At 42.5% G+C, this 24,541-nt stretch overlaps 1 protein-coding gene across 5 annotated transcripts in view; it reads left to right on the top strand.

Annotated features, from left to right (window-relative positions):
• The window catches only part of Ccdc30 (coiled-coil domain containing 30), a 164,646-nt gene that overhangs the window by 125,450 nt on the left and 14,655 nt on the right, over positions 1-24,541 (top strand). For all 5 annotated transcript variants that reach the window (XM_045149712.1, XM_045149711.1, XM_045149710.1 and 2 more), the window contains 3 exons: positions 206-350; positions 12,037-12,149; positions 22,610-22,751. In XM_045149712.1, coding sequence (XP_045005647.1) covers positions 206-350; positions 12,037-12,149; positions 22,610-22,751 — 400 coding nt within the window. The remainder of the gene's footprint in view (positions 1-205; positions 351-12,036; positions 12,150-22,609; positions 22,752-24,541) is intronic.

Raw genomic sequence — 24,541 nt, 5'->3', positions numbered from 1 at the left:
TTGTGGTGGCTAGAGGCCCTGGTGTGCCCATTTTCTCTCCCTCCCTCTCTCATCCCCCACTCAAATAAATATAAAAATTTTGAAGAAAAAGAAAAGTTTCTATCACAAAGAAGGTCCCCTGTGCTAACCCAAACAATTTTGGTCTGAGTTTCAGTTGCAGAGTGGTAATACACAGTGTGATTTAATGTACATTCATTGCCTTCAGGGTACGTCTAGATCAGGAAATAAATGAGCTCACAAGGCAAGTGAGAACCCTGCAGGAGAAGGAGAACCAAAGGGAAGTGTCCAGTTCCCAGCAACAAGAGGCTCTGCTTAAACAACTGGAAAATGAGAAGAGAAAATGTGAAGAGGTAAGAAAGTAAACAAAACAGGTCATCGTGGTACAAGCCTTTAATCCCAGCACTTGGGAGGCAAAGATAGAAAAGTTGCCATGAGTTCAAGGCCAGCCTGAGACTACATAGTGAATTCCAGGTCAACCTGACCTAGAATGAAACCCCACCTCGAAAAAGAGAGAGAGAAAGGCAAACCTGTTTCTCTCTGCATGCTCATACCACTGTCAGTACTGCACTCTGATAGTAGATGTGTACCTCCCTGCCCGCCCCCCTCCCCTCATACAGCTAGCCATTCTGTGTGGACTCCCACCAGATGCACAGACCTTTAACTCAATCTGACACCATCTACCTGAAGATAGCATCAGATCCATAAGCTAAGAGGTCATTCCACAAGGCTACCCCATTCGCATGCCTGGTACCAATCTAGGATTTCTCTTGTGTTTCTCACCACCAGCTATAAATCTGACACTCTTACAATCACCATCACATGACTCAGAATGGCTCATGAAACTCAGGGAAGGGACACAGAACCCCTGTGTCATCTCTGGGCACTCCACCCCTCTCAGTGTGTTATCAACCTACAAGCTCTCCACAACCCCATCCTTTTGGATCTTATGGAAGCTTCTGGTTCAGGGTTTGGGCAAAAGGCACTTGGAATTCATCCCCACTTCATCACAACTATCAATAATTAAAAGCTGAGAAAAGCAAAATTTCCTCTTGATATATCAGAAAAATGAGGTCCTAGGGTCACTGCTTCCCCTGAGAGTAGAAAAACTAACACAAATGCAGAGAATCAAAATGCTAGAGAAACTTCTATGAAAACCAGTAACCAACTTAGAGAAACCTGAACTGTAAGTAGAGTCTCACTGTAGACAAGTATGAGAGATGAAAAATGAGGAGAACCCATCACCACAAGGCCCTCACACTTCTGTGTTTTATCTCCGGGTTCTTACAGTAACTAGTTGGTAGGGGATGGATCTCCTTGTGCTCCTCTCAGAAGTGGGGGCAAAACGAACTATTTTGGACTTCTTAACAAGAGTTGTCATGATAAATTGTTTAACCAAAGCCTAACACAACAGGGTTTTCAGAGCCTAACTGACCTAAATAAGGAGAAGTATCCTCTTATGGCCAACTCTATATTATTCAAAGGAGAAGAAGTGGAGGAAAAATCATGTGTAAAGTTCAGGGTCCATATGACCCAGCTATAGCACTCCTAGGCATATATCCTAGGTGCTTACCAGCTAAGCCAAAGGACCCAGGTTTGATACCCCAGGACCCACATAAGCCATATGCACAAGGTGGCACATGTGTCTGGAGTTCGTTTGCAGCAGCTGGAGACCTAGTGCACCCATTCTCTCTCTTGCTCAATTAATTAATTAAAATATTTATTTTTAAAAATGACAAATGCCTTTTATAGGGTATTAGTAGACTGCATACAGCTAAGGGAAGAGTTTCTGGTCTTGAGACTATCTCAGTAGAAACCTACAAAACTAAAAAGCAAAGAAAAATACAAAAAGAAAGAATATAAAGAACTATGGGACAAATGTGAAAGTTTAACCAGATATATAATGGAAGCACCTCAGAGAAGAAATAGAAGAAACAGAAGAATACTTGAAATAATGATGACTGAAATTAATGTTAGGCACCAAACCACACATCCAGGAAACTCAAAGAACATCAATCAAGATAAATGGTATGGACTGGAGAGATGGCTCAGCAGTTAAAGGTGCTTGCTTATAAAGCCTCACTGCCCAGGTTCAATTCCCCAGTACCCATGTAAAGCCAGATGCACTAAGTGGTGCATGTGTGTGAAGTTCCTTTGCAGTAACAGGAAGCCCTGGCACACCCATACTCGCTGTCTCTGTCTGCCTCTTTCTCTCTGTCACTCTCTCTCAAAGAAATAAATAAAATATTCTTTTAAAAAAGATAAATGTGGCTGGGCTTGGTGGCGCACGCCTTTAATCCCAGCACTCAGGAGGCAGAGGTGGGAGGATTACCATGAGTTCGAGGCCACCCTGAGACTCCGTAGTGAATTCCAGGTCAACCTGGGCTAGAGTGAGACCCTACCTCGAAAAACAAAACAAACAAACAAAAAAAGATAAATGTGGAGCCAGGCATGGTGTCATATGCCTTTAATCGCAGCACTTGGGAGGCAGAGGTAGAAGGATCGCCATGAGTTCAAGGCCACCCTGAGACTATTGAGTGACTTCCAGGTCAGCCTGGGCTAGAGCAAGACCCTACCTCGAAAAAACACAAAAAAAAAAGAAGAAAAATGTGGGCTGGAGAGATGGCTTAATGGCTAGGGCACTTGTTTGCAAGGCCAAAGGACCCAGGTTTGCTTGCCCAAGACCCATGTAAGCCCGATGCACAAGATGACACATGCATCTGGAGTTCCTTTGCATCCGCTGGAGGCCCTGGTGTGCCCATTCTCTCTATCTACCTCTTTATTTCTTTCACTCTGTCTCAAATGAGTAAATAAAAATTTTAAGAACTTAAAATAAATAAAATATTTTTTAAAAGATAAATGCTAGTAAAACTACATCTAGGCAAATAATGTTCAAAAAGAGGAAATTCCTAATAGAGGACAGAGGAATAAAATACCTTACCTGTGTTAGAGAGATGACTTGATAGGTAAAGGTGTTTGCTTACAAAGTTTGATGGCCCAGGTTTGATTCCCCAGTATCCAGGTAATGCACAAAGTGACACATGCATCTGAAGTTCTTTCCAAGAGGCCCTGGTATGCCTGTCCTCTCTCTCTCTCTCTCTCTCTCTCTCTCCTTGCAAATAAATGAATAAAATAAAGTAAAAATAAAAATATCTATAGATGAAAAGTAAATGGATAGAAGGGTTAGAGAGATGGGTCAGTGATTAAAGGCACTTTCGTGGCTCCCTAGGACTCACTGTGGTGCTTACATCTGAGATCCCAGCATGCCTATGACAATGGGAAGCAGAGCCAGAAGAATCTGAAACTCTCAGGGCCACTAGGTTGACATTAATTTATAGTCTGGCAGTTTGTTTGCAGTGACAAGAGACCATCTCAAAGAAGGTGAGCCAGGCATAGTGGTGCACACCTTTAATCCCAGTACTTGGGAGGCTGAGGTGGGAAAATTGTGAGTTTGAGGCTAGTCTGGGACTACATGGTGAATTCCAGGTCAGCCTTAACTAGAGTAAGATCCTACCTTGAAAAAACAAAACAAAAGGCTGGACATGGTGATGCACACTTTTAATCCCAGCACTGGGGAGGCAGAGATAGGAGGATTGCCATGAGTCAAGGCCAGTCTGAGACTACATAGTGAATTCCAGGTCAGCCTGGGCTAGACCCTGCCTCAAAAAAAAAAAAAGGACAAGACCTCATAGTTTATTCCCCTAACCTCTCAATCAACAAAAATACTAGAGAAAAGCCATAAACTTTATTAAAGATTTAATGATAAATGCATATTAGTAGAAATGATTAAATTCTTTGAAGGTAACATCTGAGGATTCTCTTCTCTCTGCGGTCATGGCTCCCAGCCCTTCCCTCCAGGATTATGGGGCAACTGGAGGCCTACCAAACCAGTAGACTCCTCCACTGAGTGGCTCACCCTTGCCATGAAATTCTTCATAAAGGGCCACATGTTCCCAGATGCTGCACAGGAAGCAGAGATAGGTGGTAGCCTGCAAATAGAGCTCTGCATGCCTTCTCACCAATGACTGGATGTGCACTGGCAAGCCTTAAGAAGGTATCAGTAGGCTAATTCTCTCAAAAGGTACACACCTGGGACCATGGGGGCACCATTTTCTGAGCCTGGGCCTCGATGACACCCTTTGCCTGCCCTTAAGACACCCTCACTTAAACAACATACTTGTAAATAACATATAAGTTGAAAAATAAATCTTAAGTGAAATATAAAACTATTTTTAACTAAATGAAATGAAAATACTAGTTATCAAAATTTGTGGGTTGTAGCAAAAATAGTGCTTAAGGGGGCTGGAGAGATGGTTTAGCAGTTAAGGCACTTGCCTGCAAAGCCAAAGGACCCAGGTTTGATTCCCCAGGACCCATGTAAGCCAGATGCACAAGGTGGTGCATGCATCCAGAGTTTGTTTGCAGTGGCTGGAGACCCTGGAGTACCCAGTCTCTCTCCCTCTCCCTCTCCCTCCCTTTCTTCCCCAAATATATATATAGTATTGCTTAGGGCTGGGAGATGGCTCAGTGACACAAAGCCTACCAGCCAGGGTTTAATTCCCCAATACTCTTGTGAAGCCAAACACACAAAGTGGCTCATGTGTCTGGAGTTTGCAGTAGCAAGAGGCCTTGGTATGTCCACTCTCTCTCTATCACTCCCCCACTATCTCTCTCTCTCTCCCTCTCTATCTCTTTCTCTCAAATAATTTTTTTTAAATAGTGCTTAGAGCTATGGCATTTATAGTATGGGGAACTAGAAGAGAAAATTAAATCTAATGTTAGCAGAAGACAAGAAATAGAAATTAGCTAGGCATGGGGCACACCTTTAATCCTAGCACTTGGGAGGCTAAAGTAGGAGGATCTATGTGAGTTTGAGGCCAGTCTGGGGCTACAGAGTGAGTCCTAGGTCAGGCTGGGCTAGCATGAAACCCTTCCTTGAAAATATAAGAAGCATTTAATCCCAGCACTCTGGAGGCAGAGGTTGGAGGATCAATGTGAGTTGGAGGCCACCTTGAGACTATATAGTAAATTCCAGGTCAGCCTGAGCTAGAGTAAGACCCTACTTTGCAAAAACAAAACAAGCTGGGTGTGAAGGTGCATGCCTTTAATTGAATTGGAGGCCACCCTGAGACTACATAGTGAATTCCAGGTCAGCCTGGGCTAGAGTGAGACCCTACCTTGAAAAACAAAACAAAACAAAACAAATCCTTAAATCTATGTTTAGTAATCTCCTAAAACAGAATGTACCAGGCCCACTTGGGAATTATACCAAATAAGTTATGGTTTCTTTCAGTAGATAAGAGCAAAAACTATACCTCCGAATTTATTCTAGGAGGCTAGAATTACCTTAATGCCAAAACCAAAGGCATTTCCCCCCTAAAAAAAAAAAAAAACTATAAACTACACTTATGAGCATAGAGATATAAATCTTCACTAAAATAAAAGCAAATTAAATGCAACAGTGTATCATAATGACTGTGGCACATACGCTGGAAGATCCCAATTTTTTTTAGGTAGAATCTCACTATAGCCCAGGTAGATCTGGAATTCTATAGCTCAGCCTGGCTTCAGACTCACAGCAATCGTTTTACCTCAGCCTTCCAGGTGCTGGGATTAAAGGTATGAGCCACCGTGCTTGGAGCAGGAGTTCAATTTTTTTTTCCTGGTTTTTCTTTTGTGTGTGTGTGGTCTTTCAAGGTAGGGTCTCACTGTAGCCCAGGCTGACTTGGAATTCAGTATGTAATCTCAGGGTGGCCTCCAACTCACAGTGATCCTCCTACTTCTGCCTCCTGGGTGCTAGGATGAAAGCCGTGTGCCACCGTGACTGGCTAGAATCTCAATTTTGAGGCAACTCTGGCAACATAGAAAGATTCTGTCTCCAAAATCAACATGCCATGATCAGGTAAAATGTATCCAAGGTATGAAAAAGTGGCTCTGCACTTGAAAATCAGAGATGAATCAATCCATGGCCTCCACAGACTAAAGAAGAGAACTAACATGCTTCTATCAATAGATGCTATCTCACTCTGTGTACTATAACAAAATTCCTGAGAATGAGTAATTTATAAAGAGACATTTACTTCTTGCAACTCTAGAAGCCAGGAAGTCTTAGATCACAGCACCAGCATTATCCATGTCTGGTGAGGGCCGCTGTCTGATTCCAGAATGGTGCCTTGTTGCTGTGTTCACCAGAGGGAAGGAACTGTGGGTCCTCATGTGACCATCCACATCTAAGATTTAAGTACTTACTGCTATTGTCTGGCTAAATGGTTATATTATATCCACCAAATTGCCCTCTAAATACTTATATTTATGCCCATATATAGATCTAGTCTCACTTTTGGTTAGAGAAGCTTCTCTTTTCAAATGGAGTAACCACTGGGATGACTCAAAACTTAACCAAAGCCAGATGTGGTAGCACACACCTTTAATCCCAACACTTGGGATGCAGAGGTAGGAGGATCTCTGAGAGTCTGAGGCTACCCTGAGACTCCACAGTGAATTCCAGGTCAGCTTGAGCTAGATTGATACCCTACCTTGGGAAAACCAAACAACAAACAAACAAACAAACAAAAAAACTACCCAAGTGCCAGGCATGGTGGAGCATGCTTTTTTTTTATTGCCAGGCATGGTGGCACACGCCTTTTTGTTGTTGTTGTTGTTATTGTGTTTATTTATTTATTTGATAGTGACAGAGAGAAAGAAGCAGATAGAGAATGGGTGTGCCAGGGCCTCCAGCCACTGCAAACAAACTTCAGGTGCATGTGCCACCTTGTGCATCTGGCTTATACTGGTCCTGGGGAATCGAGCCTTGAACTGAGGTCCTTAGGTTTCACAGGCAAGTGCTTAACTGCTAAGCCATCTCTCCAGCCCTGGTACATGCTTTTAATCCCAGCTCTTGGGAGGCTGAGGTAGGAGGATCACTATGAGTTTGAGGCCACTCTGAGATAACATAGTGGAATACAGGTCAGCCTGGGCTAGAGCAAGACCCTACCTCAAAAAACAAAAAAAAAAAAAAAAACACCAGAGTGCTGATAAATGGCAATGGAGTGATCAGCACTAAGTGAGACATCTCTATCACACCCTCCTAGGTTCAGGGACCATCGAGGAGGAAGTAATGAAAAACTGTCAGAGCCAGAGGAAGGGGAGGAGTGCTTACAATACTGTCTTCCAGACACAAAGTGGCTATGGTATTCATGACCTCACAGTGGCTGATTCTATCTACACAAGAACTGCATAATAGGAGGGGAAAAAGTCATGACATCAATATAGGAAATTATTTGGAAAAAAGAGGGATTCAATGGAGGGAAGCATTTGGGAGGATAGAAAGGGAGGGTGTTGGAAAGGGATTATAATCATGATATATTATTTATATTCATGGAAATGTCTATAAAATTTTTTTTAATAATTTTGTTTTGTTTTGTTTTTTGAGGTAGGGTCTCACTGTAGCCCAGGTTGACCTGGAATTCACTATGTAGTCTCAGGGTGGTCTTGAACTCATGGTGATCCTCCTACCTCTGCCTCCCAAGTGCTGGGATTAAAGGCATGCACCACCACGTCCAGCCTTATAATACAATTTTTAAAAATAAATCAGAAAAAAAGATTTAAGTGCACACCTTTAATCCCAGCACTCGGGAGGCAGAGGTAGGAGGATTGCCATGAGTTCAAAGCCACCCTGGGACTACATTGTGAATTCCAGGTCAGCCTGGGCAAGAGCAAGACCCTACCTCAAAATAACAAGTAAACAAAAGCCGGGCGTGGTGGCGCACGCCTTTAATCCCAGCACTCGGGAGGCAGAGGTAGGAGAATCTCCGAGAGTTCGAGGCCACCCTGAGACTACATAGTGAATTCCAGGTCAGCCTGAGCCAGAGTGAGACCCTACCTTGAAAAACCAAAAAAAAAAAAAAAAAAAAAAAAAAAAATAACAAGTAAACAAAAAAAAGGTGGTTTTGAGGTTGATGAGCAGGCCACTTGTGATGAATCTTCTCCTGCTTCCTGTCTACTGAAGCCTTTGGATTCCTTCCTCTCCCTAGTAACAACATATGACATCTCAGTGTCATTTCATATCATAGCTACTGAGTCCAAGTTTCAATCGCCAACCAAGCAAAATCACTGTCAGGGCTAGAGAGAGGGCTCAGCCATTAGAGGCTCTTGCTTGCAAAGTATGATGGCTCAGGTTTAATTCCTCAGTAGCCAAGTAAAGCCATAGAAACAAAGTGACACATGTATCTGAACTTTGTTTGCAGTAGCAGGACGGACCCTGTGAGCCCATACTCACTGTCTGTCTTTCTCTCAAATAAATTAAAATACACACACATATATATATTTCTATACATATATTTGTATACATACATACACACACACACACACGCACATACACACACACACACACACACACACTTGTGTGTATGTGTGTGCGTGTGTGTGTTTTGAGGTAGTGTCTCACTCTAGGCCAGACTGACCTGGATTTTACTATGTAGTCTAGTCTCAAGGTGGCCTCTAACTCACAGTAATCCTCCTATCTCTGCCTCTCCAGCACTGGGTGAGATTAAAGGTGTGCACCACCATGCCCAGCTTTAAATAATATTTTTTTAAGTATTAAAGAAGTCACTCTTAGAAGTTCAGGTTAACACACAAATCCTGATTCTCTGATAAGTGTGTTTGTATCAATAAATTTGACCTATTCCATGTTATAGTTCTTCCTCCCTAACATAACTTCCCACAAATACATTCTTACACATATGCCTTGGGTTTCTGCCAGTTTAAGTTGCCAAAGTCTTACATTTTTTTAGATTTTATTTATTTATTTGCAAGGAGAGAGAATGGGAATGGGTTATCAGGGCTTCCAGTCACTACAAATAAACTCCAGATGCATAAACCACTTCGTGTGTCTGGCTTTATGTGGGTCCTAGGGAATCAAATTCAGGTTATTAGGTTTTGCAGGTAAGTGCCTTATTGGCTAAGCCATCTCTCCAGCCCCAAATCCTATTTTATTTTATTTTATTTTATTTTATTTTATTTTATTTTATTTACTTGAGAGAGAGAAAAATAGGCAGAGAGAGAGAGAGGGAGGGAGGGAAAGAATGGGCATGCCATAGCCTATAGCCACTGCAAACAAACTCCAGATGCGTGTGCCCACTTGTGCATCTGGCTTATGTGGGTCCTGGAGAATTGAACCTGGGTCCTTTGGCTTTGCAGTTAAGTGTCTTAACCAGTAAGCCATCTCTCCAACCCCCAAATCCTATTTTTTCAACATGGCATTCTCTGTGTCAGGGATTATCTTCCACTCCTTCCCACTGTGTGCTAGAGTCTGACTCTAGTTATATGCCTGGAGGTAAAAAGAAGGAAGAGGCTGGGAAGGACAGGAGATATCTTCTTGCAAAGTTCCTGCTACAGGGGAAATCTATACAGATCCTCAAAGAAAGGGCTTTGAATCTCCATGGATGGCAGAGGAAGGACTGCTTGTGCTGGCAAGAGAAGGTAGAATTCAGAAGTCTTGCCAGACATCTTCCTTCCCAATTGTTTTCCATGCATTCCCAAAGACGCATGTTTCTCACAAGGGACCCAACAAAGCTAGGAAATAAATTTGTGCAGCAAGTCAGCATCCCATTTTATGACATTTCATTTGGGATTTGGTTTTTAATTACACTGCCCATCTGGCTACAAGAGGTTATTTTAAGATACACATAGAAGCTCTGACTATAGTAATTAAACCCCTAAGCTGGACATTTTCTCCTTGGAAATTCCTGTACACCATCTGAGGTGGCTCTGTAGGTCTTAGTTCCATTATGACATTGTTAGCTTGTGTTAGCCAGTTTTCACGCTCTGTCAGAGAACCTGAGAAGGCAGCTAATGGGAGGATTTATTTTGGCTTTAGTTTCAGAGGTTTCAGTCTGTACCAGCTGTGAGGTGAGACATCATGTTGAGAAGTGAGTAGAGCAGAAAACCCACTCACCTCATGGCTGCCAGGAAGCAGGAAAAAAAGGGAAAGAGAAGGTATGTCTCTCCAGGCATGTCCCCAGTGACTAACTCCTCCAGCTAGCCCCCACCTCTGTGAAGCCATCAAGGGCTTAATTCACTGATTAGATCAGATTCTCCAGGATCTAATTAGCTCCCAAAAGCCCATCAGCTGTTATCTAAGCCTTTAAGTTGTGAACCTTAGGGAAGGACACTTCATACCCAAACCCTATCATTAGTATGGCCTCCCAAAGCACTTGACCACAGGGAGCTAGTAAGTAGTGGATGATTCAGTAAATGCTTTTGTCATGGGTTACTACCATTAGTGACAATATTATACCACAGGTTGAGCATCCCTAATTAAATTCTGAAATCCAGAATGTTCCCAAATCCTAAGCTTCTGGAGCTAGACATGGTAGCACAGCTACTTGGTGGGCTAAGGAAGGAGGACTACTTTCAGTTCAGTAATTCAAGGCCAGATTGAACAACACAGCAAGACCCTACTCAAAAACAAACCTGGAAACATTTTGAGTGCTGACATGACACCATAAGTAAACAGTTCTACACTTGACTTCCTGTCAGCCACAATCAAAACACAGGTGCACAAAAATTATGTAAAATTATTTTCAGGCTGTGTGAAGAAGACATATGAGACATAAATGAATTTTGTGTTTGGACTTAGGTCTCATTCCCAAGATATCTTTTTAAAATATATTTTTATTTTATTTATTTATTTACAAGCAGAGAGAGAGAAGAGAGGCAGAGAGTATAAATATGCCAGGGCCTCTAGCTGCTGCAAACAAACTCCAGGTGGATATGTGACTTTGTGCATCTGGCGTTACATGGGTACTGGGGAATTGAACCTGGGTTGTCAGGTTTTGCAGGCAAGTGCTTTAAACTCTGAACCATCTCTCCAGTCCCCAAAATATCATGTTTTAAAAATATTGCATTTAGGGCTGGGCATGGTGGTGCACGCCTTTAATCCCAGCACTTGGGAGGCAGAGGTAAGAGGATCATGGTGAGTTCAAGGCAACCCTGAGACTACATAGTAAATTCTAGGTCAGCCTGGGCTAGAATGAAACCCTACCTTGAAAAACCAAAAAAAGAAACAAATTGCAATTAGGAATGGAGAGATGGCTTAGCAGTTAAGGTACCTGCCTGTAATGCCTAAGGACCCAGGTTCGATTCTCCAAGTCTCACATAAGCCAGATGCACATGGTAGCTCATACATCTGAAGTTCATTTGCAGTGGTTGGAGGCCCTGGTGTGCCCATTCTTTCTCTCTCTCTCTCCTCTCTCCCTCCCTCTCTTCCTCCCTCTCTTCCTCTCTCTCTCTCTCTCTCTCTCTCTCTCTCTCTCTCTGTCTGTCTGTCTTTCCCCTCCTATCTCTAAAATATAAATAAAAATTTTAAAAACTTTAAAAAAGCCAGGTGCGGTAGTGCATGCCTTTAATCCCAGCTCTCGGGAAGTAGAGGTAAGAGGATCACCATGAGTTTGAGGCCTTCTTGAGACTACATAGTGAATTCCAGGTCAGCCTGGGCTAGAGTGAAACCCTACCTCAAAAAAATAAATACCATAGGGCTGGAGGGGAGGGATGGCTTAGCAGTTAAGGCGTTTGCCTACAAAGCCAAAGGACCCAGGTTTGATTCCCAAGAACCCTTGTTAGCCAGATACACAAGGGTGTGGTTTCAGAAGCTCCACAGGAATAGGAACCATGGGGGCTGTAGAGATGGCTCAGTGGTTAAAGGCACTTTCTTGAAAACCCTGACTATCTGGGTCCAATTCCCCAGTACCCACATAAAGCCAGATGCACAAATGGCACACATGTCTGGAGTTCATTTATAATGGCAAGAGGCCCTGGCATGCCCATATTCATTCCCCCTCTTTCTACCCCCTCCTCCCCATCTCAAATAAAATATTTTTAAATAAAGACTAGGAGCCATGGGACTTACTCTGAGCCCAAAAGGTGGAAGGACTGCCAGTCTTTTTTCTGCAGAAAGGCTTTCTGCAGGTTTACAGTTCTTCCACATCATACCTTTGCCAGCATAAAGTATTCTTATTTTTCTCAAACACTGTTTTTCAGCATAGCAAGAACAACCAGGAACTGTCAGAGAAGCTGTCTGGGCTCCAGCAAGAGAAGGAAGCTCTGTGGAAAGAACACGGACGATTTTTGGAGCAACTTAGCGAGTATGTGAGGTAAACAGAAGACCTCTATGAAAGAACATGGAGGGCCTTGTCCCAGCTGAGCCAGCCCCAGGGTAAAGCTCTCACCCCAAAACCACCTCTCAAGGACATCAACATGATTTCCCAGAGGTCTCATTGACACACTGCTTTTCCCAAGGAGATGTAGGGCCAAATTTCTTCCCAAGAAAGAGACAAGAACCTGCCATTATGAGCACTGCTCGTATGCAACTTGTTTTCTCACTTGTGGTCACATCCCTTCCCACATCATACTCTCTGTCCTCAGTCTGGGCCATATGGGCACTGAACACCTCAGAGCCAGGGAGCCCAAAAGTCTGAGTTGGCCATATACAGCAGATCAGTATTCTACTGATCGTAGCATCCTACTCCTGCTATGTCACCTGCCCCCAACCACAGCCTTCTTGGGGCCTCCCTGAAACCAGGCATGAGCATCACTCTCACTGTTACTAATGACACTGACATGCTGGTACAAGCTGCCATGAACTCCTTGGGCCTTTGGGCCTGTGGTTAAGAAGCCACACTATTTTAATCAGTATATTTTATGCCTTGTCAGTGCCAAGCAGGGCAAAGAGCAAACAGGAAAGGAGCTAAGCAGCTCAGGCTAGCTCTTGGCCTGTTGGAATTAATTATCACACCACAACTCTAATTGAGTTTGGAATAACTCAATGGTCTGATGATTGAATATTTTGATTCCAAAATCAAACTCTGGCTCTTAAATGTATTGGCAAATGTCCAAGAGCATCCTACCATCATTATGTAAGAGTTGCAATTTTCCTGAATTCTTATTGGCACTGAAGGGGGAGGAGCCTTTAAAATTCCTCAAATAGCCTTAGGTTGTTTTTTTTTTTTAAGATTTGTTTATTAGAGGCAAAGAGAGAATAGGTGCCCAGGGCCTCTAGCCATTGCAAACAAACCCCAGATTCATGCACCACCTTGTGCATCTGGCTTACGTGGGTCCTAGGGAATCAAACCTGGATCCTTAGGGTTCCGCAAGCAAGCGCCTTAACCACTAAGCCATCTCTCCAGCCTGCCTTAGTTTTGATTTAGATATAATCTACATATAATGAGTGCAAAACTTTAAAAGTAAGACAGACATGGTGGCACATGCATTTAATCCAGCACTCGGGAGGCAGAGGTAGAGGACCGCTGCAAGTTGGACACCAATCTGGTGCTACAAAGTAAGTTCCAAGTCAGTCTGGATTAGTGCAACCCTACTGTGAAAACAAATTAACAAACAATCAAAAAACTTCAAATGTACAACTCCAGTAAGTTGAGGAAATTTTCATTTTTTGTTTGTTTGAGACAAGGTCTGACTCTAGCCCAGGCTGATATAGAACATACTTTACAGCCCAGGTTGGCCTTGCACTCATGACAATCCTCCTACCTCAGCTTCCCAAGTGCCGGGCCATTATAGGCATGAGCCACCACTCGTAGGTTGGAAAATTGTATACACGTATAAATCCTATCTCAGTCAAGACAGAATGCTTCAAACACTGGTGAAAGTTCTCTCCTTCCTGCATGCCCTCCCACCTTCCTCCAGGAAGCTATTGTTCTGATTTGTGACTTTTCCAGAATTTCATCTAGCCAGGTGTATTGGCTCCCAGAACTTGGGAGGCAGAGGTAGGAGGGTCGCAGTGAGTTCGAGGCCACCCTGAGACTACGTAGTGAATTCCAGGTCAGCCTGGGATAGAGCAAGACCCTGCCTTGAAAAAACAACAAAAAGAAAGAATCAGACTTTCATGTAACTGACTCACCCTGCATGCTAGCTTTTGTGTCTGACTTCTTTCACTCGATATATTCCTTTATTTTCATGGGCACTTATAGCTAGGACTTGCCATTGTATTTTGAATTATTTGTTTGTTTTTGTTTTTCAAGTAAGGGTCTCACTCTACCCCAGGCTGACCTGGAATTTACTATGTACCCTCAGGCTGGCCTAGAACTCACATTGATTCTCCTACCTCAACCTCCTGAGTGCTGGCTGGGATAAAAGGCGTACGCTACTATGCCTGGCAGAAAGAGAGAGAGAGAATGGGTGTGGCAGGGCCTCTAGCTGCTGCAAACAAACTCCAGATACATGCACCATTTTATGCATCTTGTTTTACTTGGGTACTCGGGAATCATACTTGGATTGTTAGATTTTATGGGCAAGCGCCTTAACTGCTGAGCCATCTCTCCAGCCCCCATGTAATTTTTTTGATATATTATTTATTTGTTTATTTGAGAGAGAATAGGCACACCAGGACCTCCTGCCATTGTAAATGAACTCCAGATACATGTGCCACTTTGTGCATCTGGTTTTATGTGGGTGCTGAACCCAGGCTGACAGGCTTTGCAAACAAGTGTCTCTAACCACTGAACCATCTCCCAAGTTCTCCCATGTAATTTATCTGTGATCTTTAGGAAAATAGGTATACCCCAGATGCTTATGCCAGGTTCCCATCACAGATGAACTTAATCAAAATGTGTATGTTAAGGAATTACAGGTACAAGCCACCACTCCCTGTTTTTCCTCAGCTCCTTCTAAAGAGATAATCTAACCAATGACAAAATAATTTTCAGTTTTACTCTTTTGTTTCCTACTTTGTGAGGTGAGTGTGAGTGTGAGTGTGTGTGTGTGTGTGTGTGTGTGTGTGTGTGTGTGTTTACATGTGTGTGTGGAGGTAGAGGACAACCTCAGATGTCATTTCTCAGGCACCATCCACATTTTCTGAGACAGGATCTCTCACTGGCCTGGAACTTACGAAGTAGGCTAAGGTGGCTGCCAGTAGCCCCAAGGATCCCCTGTCTCCATTTCCCCAGTGCTGGGATTTCAAGCACATGCTGCCACCACCTGGTTTTTTAAACCTGGGTTCTGAGGATTGACCTCCGGTCCTCATGCTTGCAAAGTAAGCACTTTACTGAACGAGCTATCCCCAGCCTCCTCTAGTTTCATTTGTTTTGTTTTTACTTCCATAATCCCCATCCTGACCTTTCCAGACAAAGCTTTTTTTTTTTTTTTTTGGTTTAATGTTTTCTCAACCACTCTTCCAGAGGAAAAGAAATTCCTAATTTTCTTGAAATCAGAGGAATACACAATCTGGTTTTACTTAAACACAAGCTAAAAGTTATATTTTAGAATTTTAAGTATCATGTTGCCTCATAATGCTAGTAGTTAACAAGTCCAGAAATACACACACAAAAAAATCCATATGTTATTCAGGCAAGTTGGCCAATAGACTTTCAGACCAATATCATTGCCAAATAGCCAGCCAGCAATGACAAGCTAAGACTCAAGGTTATACTGCATTATGGTTATATTATATTATATATCCTTATCATGCATAGCACTAGAGAGAAACCTAAATATCAAAAAATGGGAGACTGGTGTGGTGGCGCATACCTTTAATCCCAGCACTTGGAAGGCAGAGATAGGAGGATTGCCATGAATATGAAGCCACCCTGAGACTACAGAGTGAATTCCAGGTCAGCCTGGGACAGAGTGAGACCCTACCTCAAAAGAAAAAAAAAAAAATAGGAGACTGGTCTGGGAGTGGTTCATCACACCTATTATTCTAGCCTAAGCTACAGAGTAAGTTCCATATCCGCCTACATTACAGTGAGCCCCTGATTAAAAAATAATAATAATAAACCATAGGATATTATATAGGCAAAATATAATAATGCATGAAACATAAATGCTATAAAGGATGATGACTGTGAATGCTAGGTTACAACATGAAAAATGCTCAAGATACAATAAGTTAAAAGACTAAGAAAGTTTAATAAAATTTTAATGTTGAAACAATGGATGAATATTAAAAAAAAGCTAGAAGGGGTCTGGAGAGATGGCTTAGCAGTTAAGGTGCTTGCCAGCAAAGCCAATGGACCCGGGTTCTATTCCCTAGGACCCACATAAGCCATATATACAAGGTGGTGCATACATCTGGAGCTCATTTGAAGTGGCTGGAGGTCCTAGAGTGTTCTCTCTCTCTCTCTCAAAAAAATAAATTTAAAATTTTAAAATCTAGAAGGAGGGGGCTGGAGAGATGGCTTAGTGGTTAAGCACTTGTCTGTGAAGTCTAAGCACCCCAGTTTGAGGCTTAGTTCACCAGATGCACAAGGTGGTGCATGCATCTGGAGTTTGTTTGCAGTGGCTGGAGGCCCTGATGGGCTCGCTCTCTGTCTCTCTCTCTCTCAAATAAACAAAACAAAAACCAAAATCTAGAAGGGAACAATGATATCATAATGCTGATCATACTGAGGGTTATATATATTTTCCTATAATTTATCCTCTTTATTTTTAAAAATATTTTATTTATTATTTATTTGAGAGAGAAGAAAAAGAGACAAATATAGAGATAGGATGGGCACACCAGAGCCTCTAGCCTCTGCAAACAAACTCCACTTTGTGCATCTGGCTTATGTGGGTACTGGGGAATTGAACCTGGGTCCTTTGGTAAGTGCCTTAACCACTAAGCCATCTCTCCAGCCTTTACTTTGTTTTATGAGAGGGGAAGATTGAAAAATTAGCAGTTCAAAGCCAGCCTCAGATACATGGTCAAGTTCAAGGTTCAATAATGTAAAGAGAAATATAATTAGGGATATTCTAGCAGTCACTCACTGTTACATATGCTGGAAAGCTCTATCTAGTCTGGCATGCATGTCTCTGGCTTCTGGAATCCAATGTTTGGCAGTGTTGTTTGTGGAGAGGTTGTTTGTTTGTTTGAGAAAGGGTCTCATTTAGCCAAGACTACCCTTGACCCCTGATACTCCTGCCTTCACCTGTCAAGTTCTGGGCATACAGGTGTGGAATTCTACGCCCAGCTCAATTCATTTCTTACATTTTCTACTGGGGATAGCAGCAGAGCCCACAGGATGAGGCTCAGTCCCACAAGAATGTACCTTATTCCAGTCATTGCCATGTGCAGTCAGATCACTCAACTTTATTTCTTTTTCTACTTTGTTTTTTTTTCTCAATTTTTATTAACATTTTCCATGATTATAAAAATGTCCCATGGTAATAACCTCCCCCAACTTTCCCCTTTGAAATTCCATTCTTCATCATATCCCCTCCCCATCTCAATCCGTCTCTCTTTTATTTTGATGTCATGATCTTTTCCTCCTCTTATGATGGTCGTATGTAGGTAAGATCACCCAACTGTAAACCTCTCTCTTCTCCCAGAATGTTGGGCTAAAAAATCCCAGGCTTGTAATCATGCCTAAAGCTCTGTAGGGACCTCCAGTGTACAAGATGTATAACATTCCAGATAAGAGCCCAAAAGTTGTAGGAGTATATAGAATGATTTGGTATCATCAGGCCAATAGGTATGCCAAAGAACAAAGGACAAAAGTATAGCAATTTAAAGACCTTTCTTTCTTTTTTTCTGATAGGATCTCATGATGTAGCCCAGACAGGCCTCAAGTAAGGGGGCATGCCCATCAGTTTAAAAATCTTGACTGGTTTTATTTTCTATTTTATTTATTTTTTAATTTTTTTAAATTTATTTGTAATTAGCAACAGAGAGAGAGAGAGAATGAGTATGGGCATGCTGCAAGTGAATTCCAGATACATGCACCACTTTGTGCATCTAACTTTAGGTGGGGACTGGGGAACTGAACCCCAGCTGTCAGGCTTTACAAGCAAGTGACTTTAACAGCTGAGCCATCTTTCTAGCCCTATTTTCTTTTCTTTTTTCTTTTTCTTTTTTTTTTTTTTTTTTGAGGTAGGGTCTCACTGTGTAGCCCAGGATGACCTGGAATCCATTATGTAGTCTCAGGGTGGCCCCAAACTCACAATCCACCTACCTCTGCCTCCCAAGTGCTGGGATTAAAGGTGTGTACCACCATACCTGACTACAGCCCTATTTTCTACTTAGAATCAGGCAACATTTCATTCCATAAAATAGGAAAGAAGTGTTCCAGTGAGCCAAGCAGAAGACTTTTGTTTTATAGACAAAAAGGAGCTAATTAGGAAAGACAGGAAAAAAAAAAAAACCAACTAGGAATAGGACTGGACTGAAACTCAGTTGTGGAGCACTTGTCTAGCATGTGGAGGCCCTGAGTTAAGTCCCCAGCACTGTGGGGAAAACGCATAAGAAAGAAACAATAAACCCAAAGACCAATTTGTCATTTCAAAGTTGATTTTTTAATGAGAAAGAGAGAGAAAGAGAGAATGTGCATGCCAAGGCCTCCAGCCGCTGCAATCGATTCCACATGCACCACCTTGTACATATGCGTGAATTTGCTTGCTTGTGTCACCTTGTGCATGTGGCTTAAGTGGGACCTGGAGAGTCAAACATGGGTCCTTAGGCTTTGCAGGCAAGTGCCTTTAACTGCTATGCCATCTCTCCAGCCCTCCTTGTTGATTTTCTAGAAATATTTTATTTATTTATTTGAGAGAAAGAGGCAGATAGAAAGAGAGAGAATTGTGCAACTTTAGCCACTGCAAATGAACTCCAGACACACACATGTGCCACCTTGTGCATCTGCCTTTACATGGGTACTGGGGAATCTAACCAGGGTCCTTAGGCTTTGCAGGCATCTCTTAACCACTGAGCCATCTCTCCAGCCCTCACTGTTGACTTTTAGTGTGGATAATTCACCCAGAAATGAGGAATGAAATCATCCTTCATCACTGTATCAAAATCTAGCTGACCTTTTATGACCACTAGCATTTGTTTGATGAGATTGGGAACCCACATGTTTGGTGCACATATACTTATAATTGTTCTATCTTCTTGGTAATTGGCCCTCTTTATCTCATCGACTAATTTTTGTTTAAAGTATACTTTATCAAGTATCAGAATAGGTACAGCAGCTTGCTTTTAGCTTCCATTTGCTTGATATTGACTTCTGTCTTATTTTATTTTTTTTGTTTTTTTGAGGTATGGTCTCACTCTCTAGCTCAAGCTGGCCTAGAATTCACAGTGATCCTCCTACCTCTACCTCCTGAATTCTGGGATTAAAGGCATATATCACCACACCCAGATTTTTTATTTTTCTGAAATCTTATTTATTTATTTGAGAAAGAAAAACAGGGGTGGGGAGGGTAGAGAGAGAGAGAGAAATGGTGCACCAGGGCCTCTAGCCATTACAGATGTACTCCAGATGCATGTCCCACCTTGTACATCTGGCTTACATGGGTACTGGGGAATCAAACCTGGGTCTTTGGGCTTCACAGGCAAGCACCTTAACAGCTAAGCCATCTCTCCAGCCTTTTTTATTTTTAATAGGATATGTGATACAGTTTTTTAAATTTTATTTTAGTTTAACTTTTACTTATTTGTTAGTGAGAGAGATAGAGAAGAAGAAGCACATAGAGAGAATGGGTGTGCCAAGGCCTCCAGACACTGCAAATGAACTCCAGAAACATGTGCCACCTTGTACATCTGGCTTATATAGGTACTAGGGAATTGAACCTGGGTCCTTAGGCTTCACAGGCAAAACGCCTTAACTGTTTAGCCATCTCTCTAGCCCTCAAAGTTGATTTTTTTGCCAGGCATGGTAGCATATGCCTTTAATCCCAGCACTAGGGAGGCAGAGATAGGAGAATCACTGTGAGTTAGAGCAGTCTAAGACTACATAGTGAATTCCAGGTCAGCCTGAGTTAGAGACTCTACCTTGAAAAAAAAAAGGCAAGTTTGATTTCTTTGTGAGGTAGAAGCAAGGGAACATGCTAATAGTTTCTCTTGTTCTCTTGCTTTGTATTTTAAGACAGGTCTCTTTCTTCTTTTTTTTTTTTGAGGTAGGGTCCCACTCTATCCCAAGCTGACCTGGAATTCACTCTGGTCTCAGCGTGGCCTCCAACTCATGGTGATCCTTCTGCCTCCCCAGTGCTGGTATAAAGCTGTGCACCACATGCCTGACTTGAGCCATGTCATTTGGCAGTCTCAAAAAAAATCCTATTGTTGCTGGGAGTGGTGGCCCACACCTTTAATCCCAGTGCTAGGGAGGCCAAAGTAGGAGGATTGCTGTGAGTTCAAGGCCAACCTAAGACTCCATAGCAAATTCCAGGCAAGCCTGGGCTGAGAAACCCTACCTTGAACCCCACCCCGCCCCACCCCGAAAAAAAACAAAACAAAACAATGAGGTAAGAAAAAGGGAGGAAGCAGCATCCTGTACCCTATCCCTGATTTCTGCCCACCGCAAGCCCTAGGCAATCATTCCTTTCCTCTGTTCTACTCTTGCCTAGTATGAGAATTTCATGTATGTGTAATTAAAGAATATGTAGTCTTTATGATTGCTTCTTTCACTTAACATAATGACCTCAAGGTTTATCCATGTTGTAGCATGTGACTGACATTGTTTTTTATGGCTGAGTGATATAGCCCATCATAGGATATCATAGTTTATTGACTTCCTGAATGATAGAAACTTGGCTTGTCTCTCTATCATTGGCTATTATTAATAATGCTACTAAGAACATAGTGGGGTTGGAGATTACTCAGTGGATAAGGCACTTGTCACTCAAGCCAGAATTTGATCCTTCCCAGCCCTAAGTAAAAATTCCAAAGTCAACAGACGTGGGAATGCATGCCTTTAATCCCAGCACTTGGGAGACAGAGGTAGGAGGATTACCATGAGTTAAAGGCCACCCTGAGACTACATAATAAATTCCAGGTCAGCCTCAGCTAGCAGGAGACCCTACCTTAAAAAAAAAAAATCCTGAAAAGGGAGGTTGTCTTCTGTAATCCCAGCATACTGATGATAAGGTAGGAGGCAGAGACAGGAGAACTTCCCCAGAAGCTTAGGGCGAGGACAGAAGAGAACAACATCAGGACAAAATCTCAACAGCAGAGTAAGATCCAGAGAGCAAAACTGTGCTGGGCGTGGTGGCTCACGCCTTTAATCCCAGCCCTCGGGAGGCAGAGGTAGGAGGATTGCCGAGAGTTCAAGGCCACCCTGAGACTACATAGTTAATTCCAGGTCAGCCTGGACCAGAGTGAGACCCTACCTCAAAAAACCAAAAAACAAACAGAGAGAGAAACTGTGCCTCAAATAAGGTAGGAAGGCGAGGAATGACCTGAACATTATTCTCTGACCTCCACACAGGTACCACGCCTGCACTCTCATGGGAAACACACATGTGAACACATATACACACAAATAACATTTATGTATAGGTGTTTATGTCAATGCATGCTTTCATTCTTACCTCATATCTTTTTGTAAATATTTTTATTTTTATTTATTTATTTGAGAGAAAGAGGCAGAGAAAGTAAGATGGAGAGGGAGGGAGAAAGACAGAATTGGCATGCAGGAACTCCAGCTGCTGCAAATGCATGTGCTTGCTTGTGCATCTGGCTTACATGGGTTCTGGGGAATCGAACCTGGGTCCTTTGGCTTTGCAGGCAAGAAGTGCTTTAACCACTAAGCAATCTCTCTACTCCTTACCTCATATCTTAAGAGTGGGATTGCTGGCTTACATGCCCACTCTACTTAACCATTTGAGGAATTGCCATTTGACATTGCTGCTTGCAATGAGTACAGTTTCCAGTGTTATTCCTTGCATGACTTACTACCATTGTTTTAAATCTGACTATTAGTGCTATTTCATTTCATTGTGATCATTTATGGTTGTTGTTGTTATTGAGGCATGGTCTCGCTCTAGCCCAGGCTGAACTAGAGTTCACATCTATTCTGAGGATTGGCCTTGAACTGACAGTGATCCTCCTACTTCTGCCTACAAAGGTTTAAAGGATTAAAGGTATGCACCACCATGCCCAGCAGAGTGAGTGAGAGAGACACAGAGAGAGAGAGAGAGAATAGATGTGCCAGGGCCCCTAGCTACTGCAAATGAACTCTAGATGTATGCACTACTTTGTGCATCTGGCTTTAAGTGGGTACTGGGGTATCAAACTCAGCTCATTAGGCTTTTCAGGCAAACACTTTAGCCACTGTGCCATCTCTCCAGCCCTCACTTCAATCTTGATTGGCATTTCCTGGCTGGCTATTGATTTTACATGTCTTTCCATGTGCTCAGTGTCAGAATCAGATTAAGAGTCCTGAGCAGGGACCTATGTGGAACCAGAATTTAGAAGTCCACAGTCAATGCAAGGACTGTGGACAGGCCGTTATGTGGGCATTAGACAAGACTTACGTGCTTATATCATTGTGCAAGAGTATAGCCAAAAACTAAGAAATTGTAAATATTTGGCCTAATCTGTGGAACAGGATTCAGAATTCATGTGCCAGGGATCAGAAATCAAGGAGTTCCCTAAATTAAACTCGGAGGCTAAAACTACCACTCCTAGTCAGTTCAAACCAAGTAAGCCAGAGGCTGACCACGGCCATTATGGAGGGGTTGTCCTGGGTTCACTTCCCTGCCCAGGGAAAGCATGAGGCAGGAGCATACACTTCTGCTTTCCTGACATCATCAACAAGAGGAAAGGTGGATGTCCAGGTTTTGCCCCTTAAAGAGGCCACGTAAGTGTTCACTGTGTTGAGGCATACTTAACTCATATGTACTCTTCTAGAAGCTACAATGACAAACACCACTACCACAAAGCCAAGCTTCAAAAGATCAAGGACCAATTAACTCGTGAATTAGAAAGACGAAATAAAAGGATCAAACAACTTGAAGATGAAACTGGAAAGTTACAACAAAAAGTTGAAACGGTGAGAAAAATTACACCCTTGTTGCTTGCTGGTGGTTGGTTAGCCATTTAGACTAGAGAGCGCCCACTCATCTCCTAGTCACTGATGGCTTGTCACAGCTTTCACTCCTCTCCTCTTCTGTCACCTCCTCCCTCTTCATTCTTTCCATTTTTCTCATTTTATTGGTTGCATCTTTTATTTATCAATATAATTCTTTTTCTTTTGAGATAAGCCCAACAGACTGCTTTTTAAAAAATATATTTTGTTTATTAGTTAGTTATTTGAGAGAGAGAGGTAGATAAGGAGAGAGAATGGGCATGCCAGGGCCTCCAGCCACTGCAAATGAACTCCAGATGCATGTGTCCCCTTGTGTATCTGGCTTACATGGGGCCTGGGGAATCAAACCACAGTCCTTAGGCTTCACAGGTGTATACCTTAGTCGCTAAGCCATCTCTCCAGCCCCAGACTGCCTTTTTTTTTTTATGAAAGAAGAGTAAAAGAATTGGTGTGTCAGGGCCTCCAGTCACTGCAATCAAACTCCAGACATGAGTGCCCCTGTGCACATGTGCAGCCTTGCACACCTGTGTCACTGCACATCTGGCTTACATGGGACCTGGAGAGTCAAACATGAGTCCTTAGACTTTTCAGGCAAGTGCCTTAACCACTAAGCCATCTCTCTGGCCCTCAACATAATTCTTTTTGTTTTGTTTTGGTTTGGTTTGGTTTGCTGAGGTAGGAATTCACTCTAGCTCGGGCTGACCTGGAATTCACTATGTAGTCTCAGGCTGGCCTCAAACTTACAGTGATCAGTGCTGGCCTTAAAGGCATGTGCCACCACACCCAGATAATATAATTATTTTTTAAAATTTATCATTTATGGAGCTGGAAAGATGGCTTAGCAGTTAAGGCGCTTGCCTGCAAAGCCAAAGGACTTTGGTTTGATTCCCCGGTACCCACATAACCCAAATGCACAAGGTGGTACATGCATCTAGAATTCACTTGCAGTGGTTGGAAGCCCTGGTACACCCATTCTCTCTTTCTCTCTCTTCTCCTCCCTCCTTCTCTCTTTCCCTCTCTTCCTTACTCTCTCCCTTTCTCAAATAAATAAATAAAAATAAAAATATTTTTAGGTGCAAGCAGAAAGAGAGAGAGAATGGGCACACAAGGGCATCTTACCACTGCAAATGAGCTACAAATGCATATGCCATTTTGTGCATCTGACTTTATGTGGGTACAAAGGAACTGAACCCAGGCCATCAGGCTTTGCAAGCAAGTCCATTTAACCAATGTAATTCTTTAAGCCCTGCTGAACAATCTCATAGAGTTGCTAACCCAAATGGAACCCTGAAAGTAATCTTCACTGGCAATTTATAATTGTCCTGACTTGCAATGAAAATGTTTCTTCAGAGCTGGACGTGGTGGTGCATGCCTTTAATCCCAGCATTCGGAAGGCAGAGGTAGGAGGATTGCTGTGAGTTCGAGGCCAGCCTGAGACTCCATAGTGAATTCCAGGTCAGCCTGGGCTAGAGTGAGACGCTACCTCGAAAAACCAAAAAAAAAAAAAAAAAGAAAGAAAGAAAATGTTTCTTCAACAATCCTCAACAAAGCCTTCCAACGTACTCTTGGTAATACATTCTTGATTTATGTAACCCTCATTTGTTCTCAAACTTTAGTGTCAGCTTTAAATGGCTCTGAAAACAGATAATCACTAGTTCTTTATTAGCTCTTCTTCTTCTTTTTTTTTTGTTTTGTTTGTTTGTTTGTTTGCTTTTCGAGGTAGTGTCTTGCTGTAGCCCAGGCTGACCTGGAAT

This window comes from Jaculus jaculus, chromosome 5 (genome assembly GCF_020740685.1).
Source record: "Jaculus jaculus isolate mJacJac1 chromosome 5, mJacJac1.mat.Y.cur, whole genome shotgun sequence".
Classification (NCBI taxonomy): Eukaryota; Metazoa; Chordata; class Mammalia; order Rodentia; family Dipodidae; genus Jaculus; species Jaculus jaculus.
This window is presented reverse-complemented; position numbering and strand designations above follow the sequence as displayed.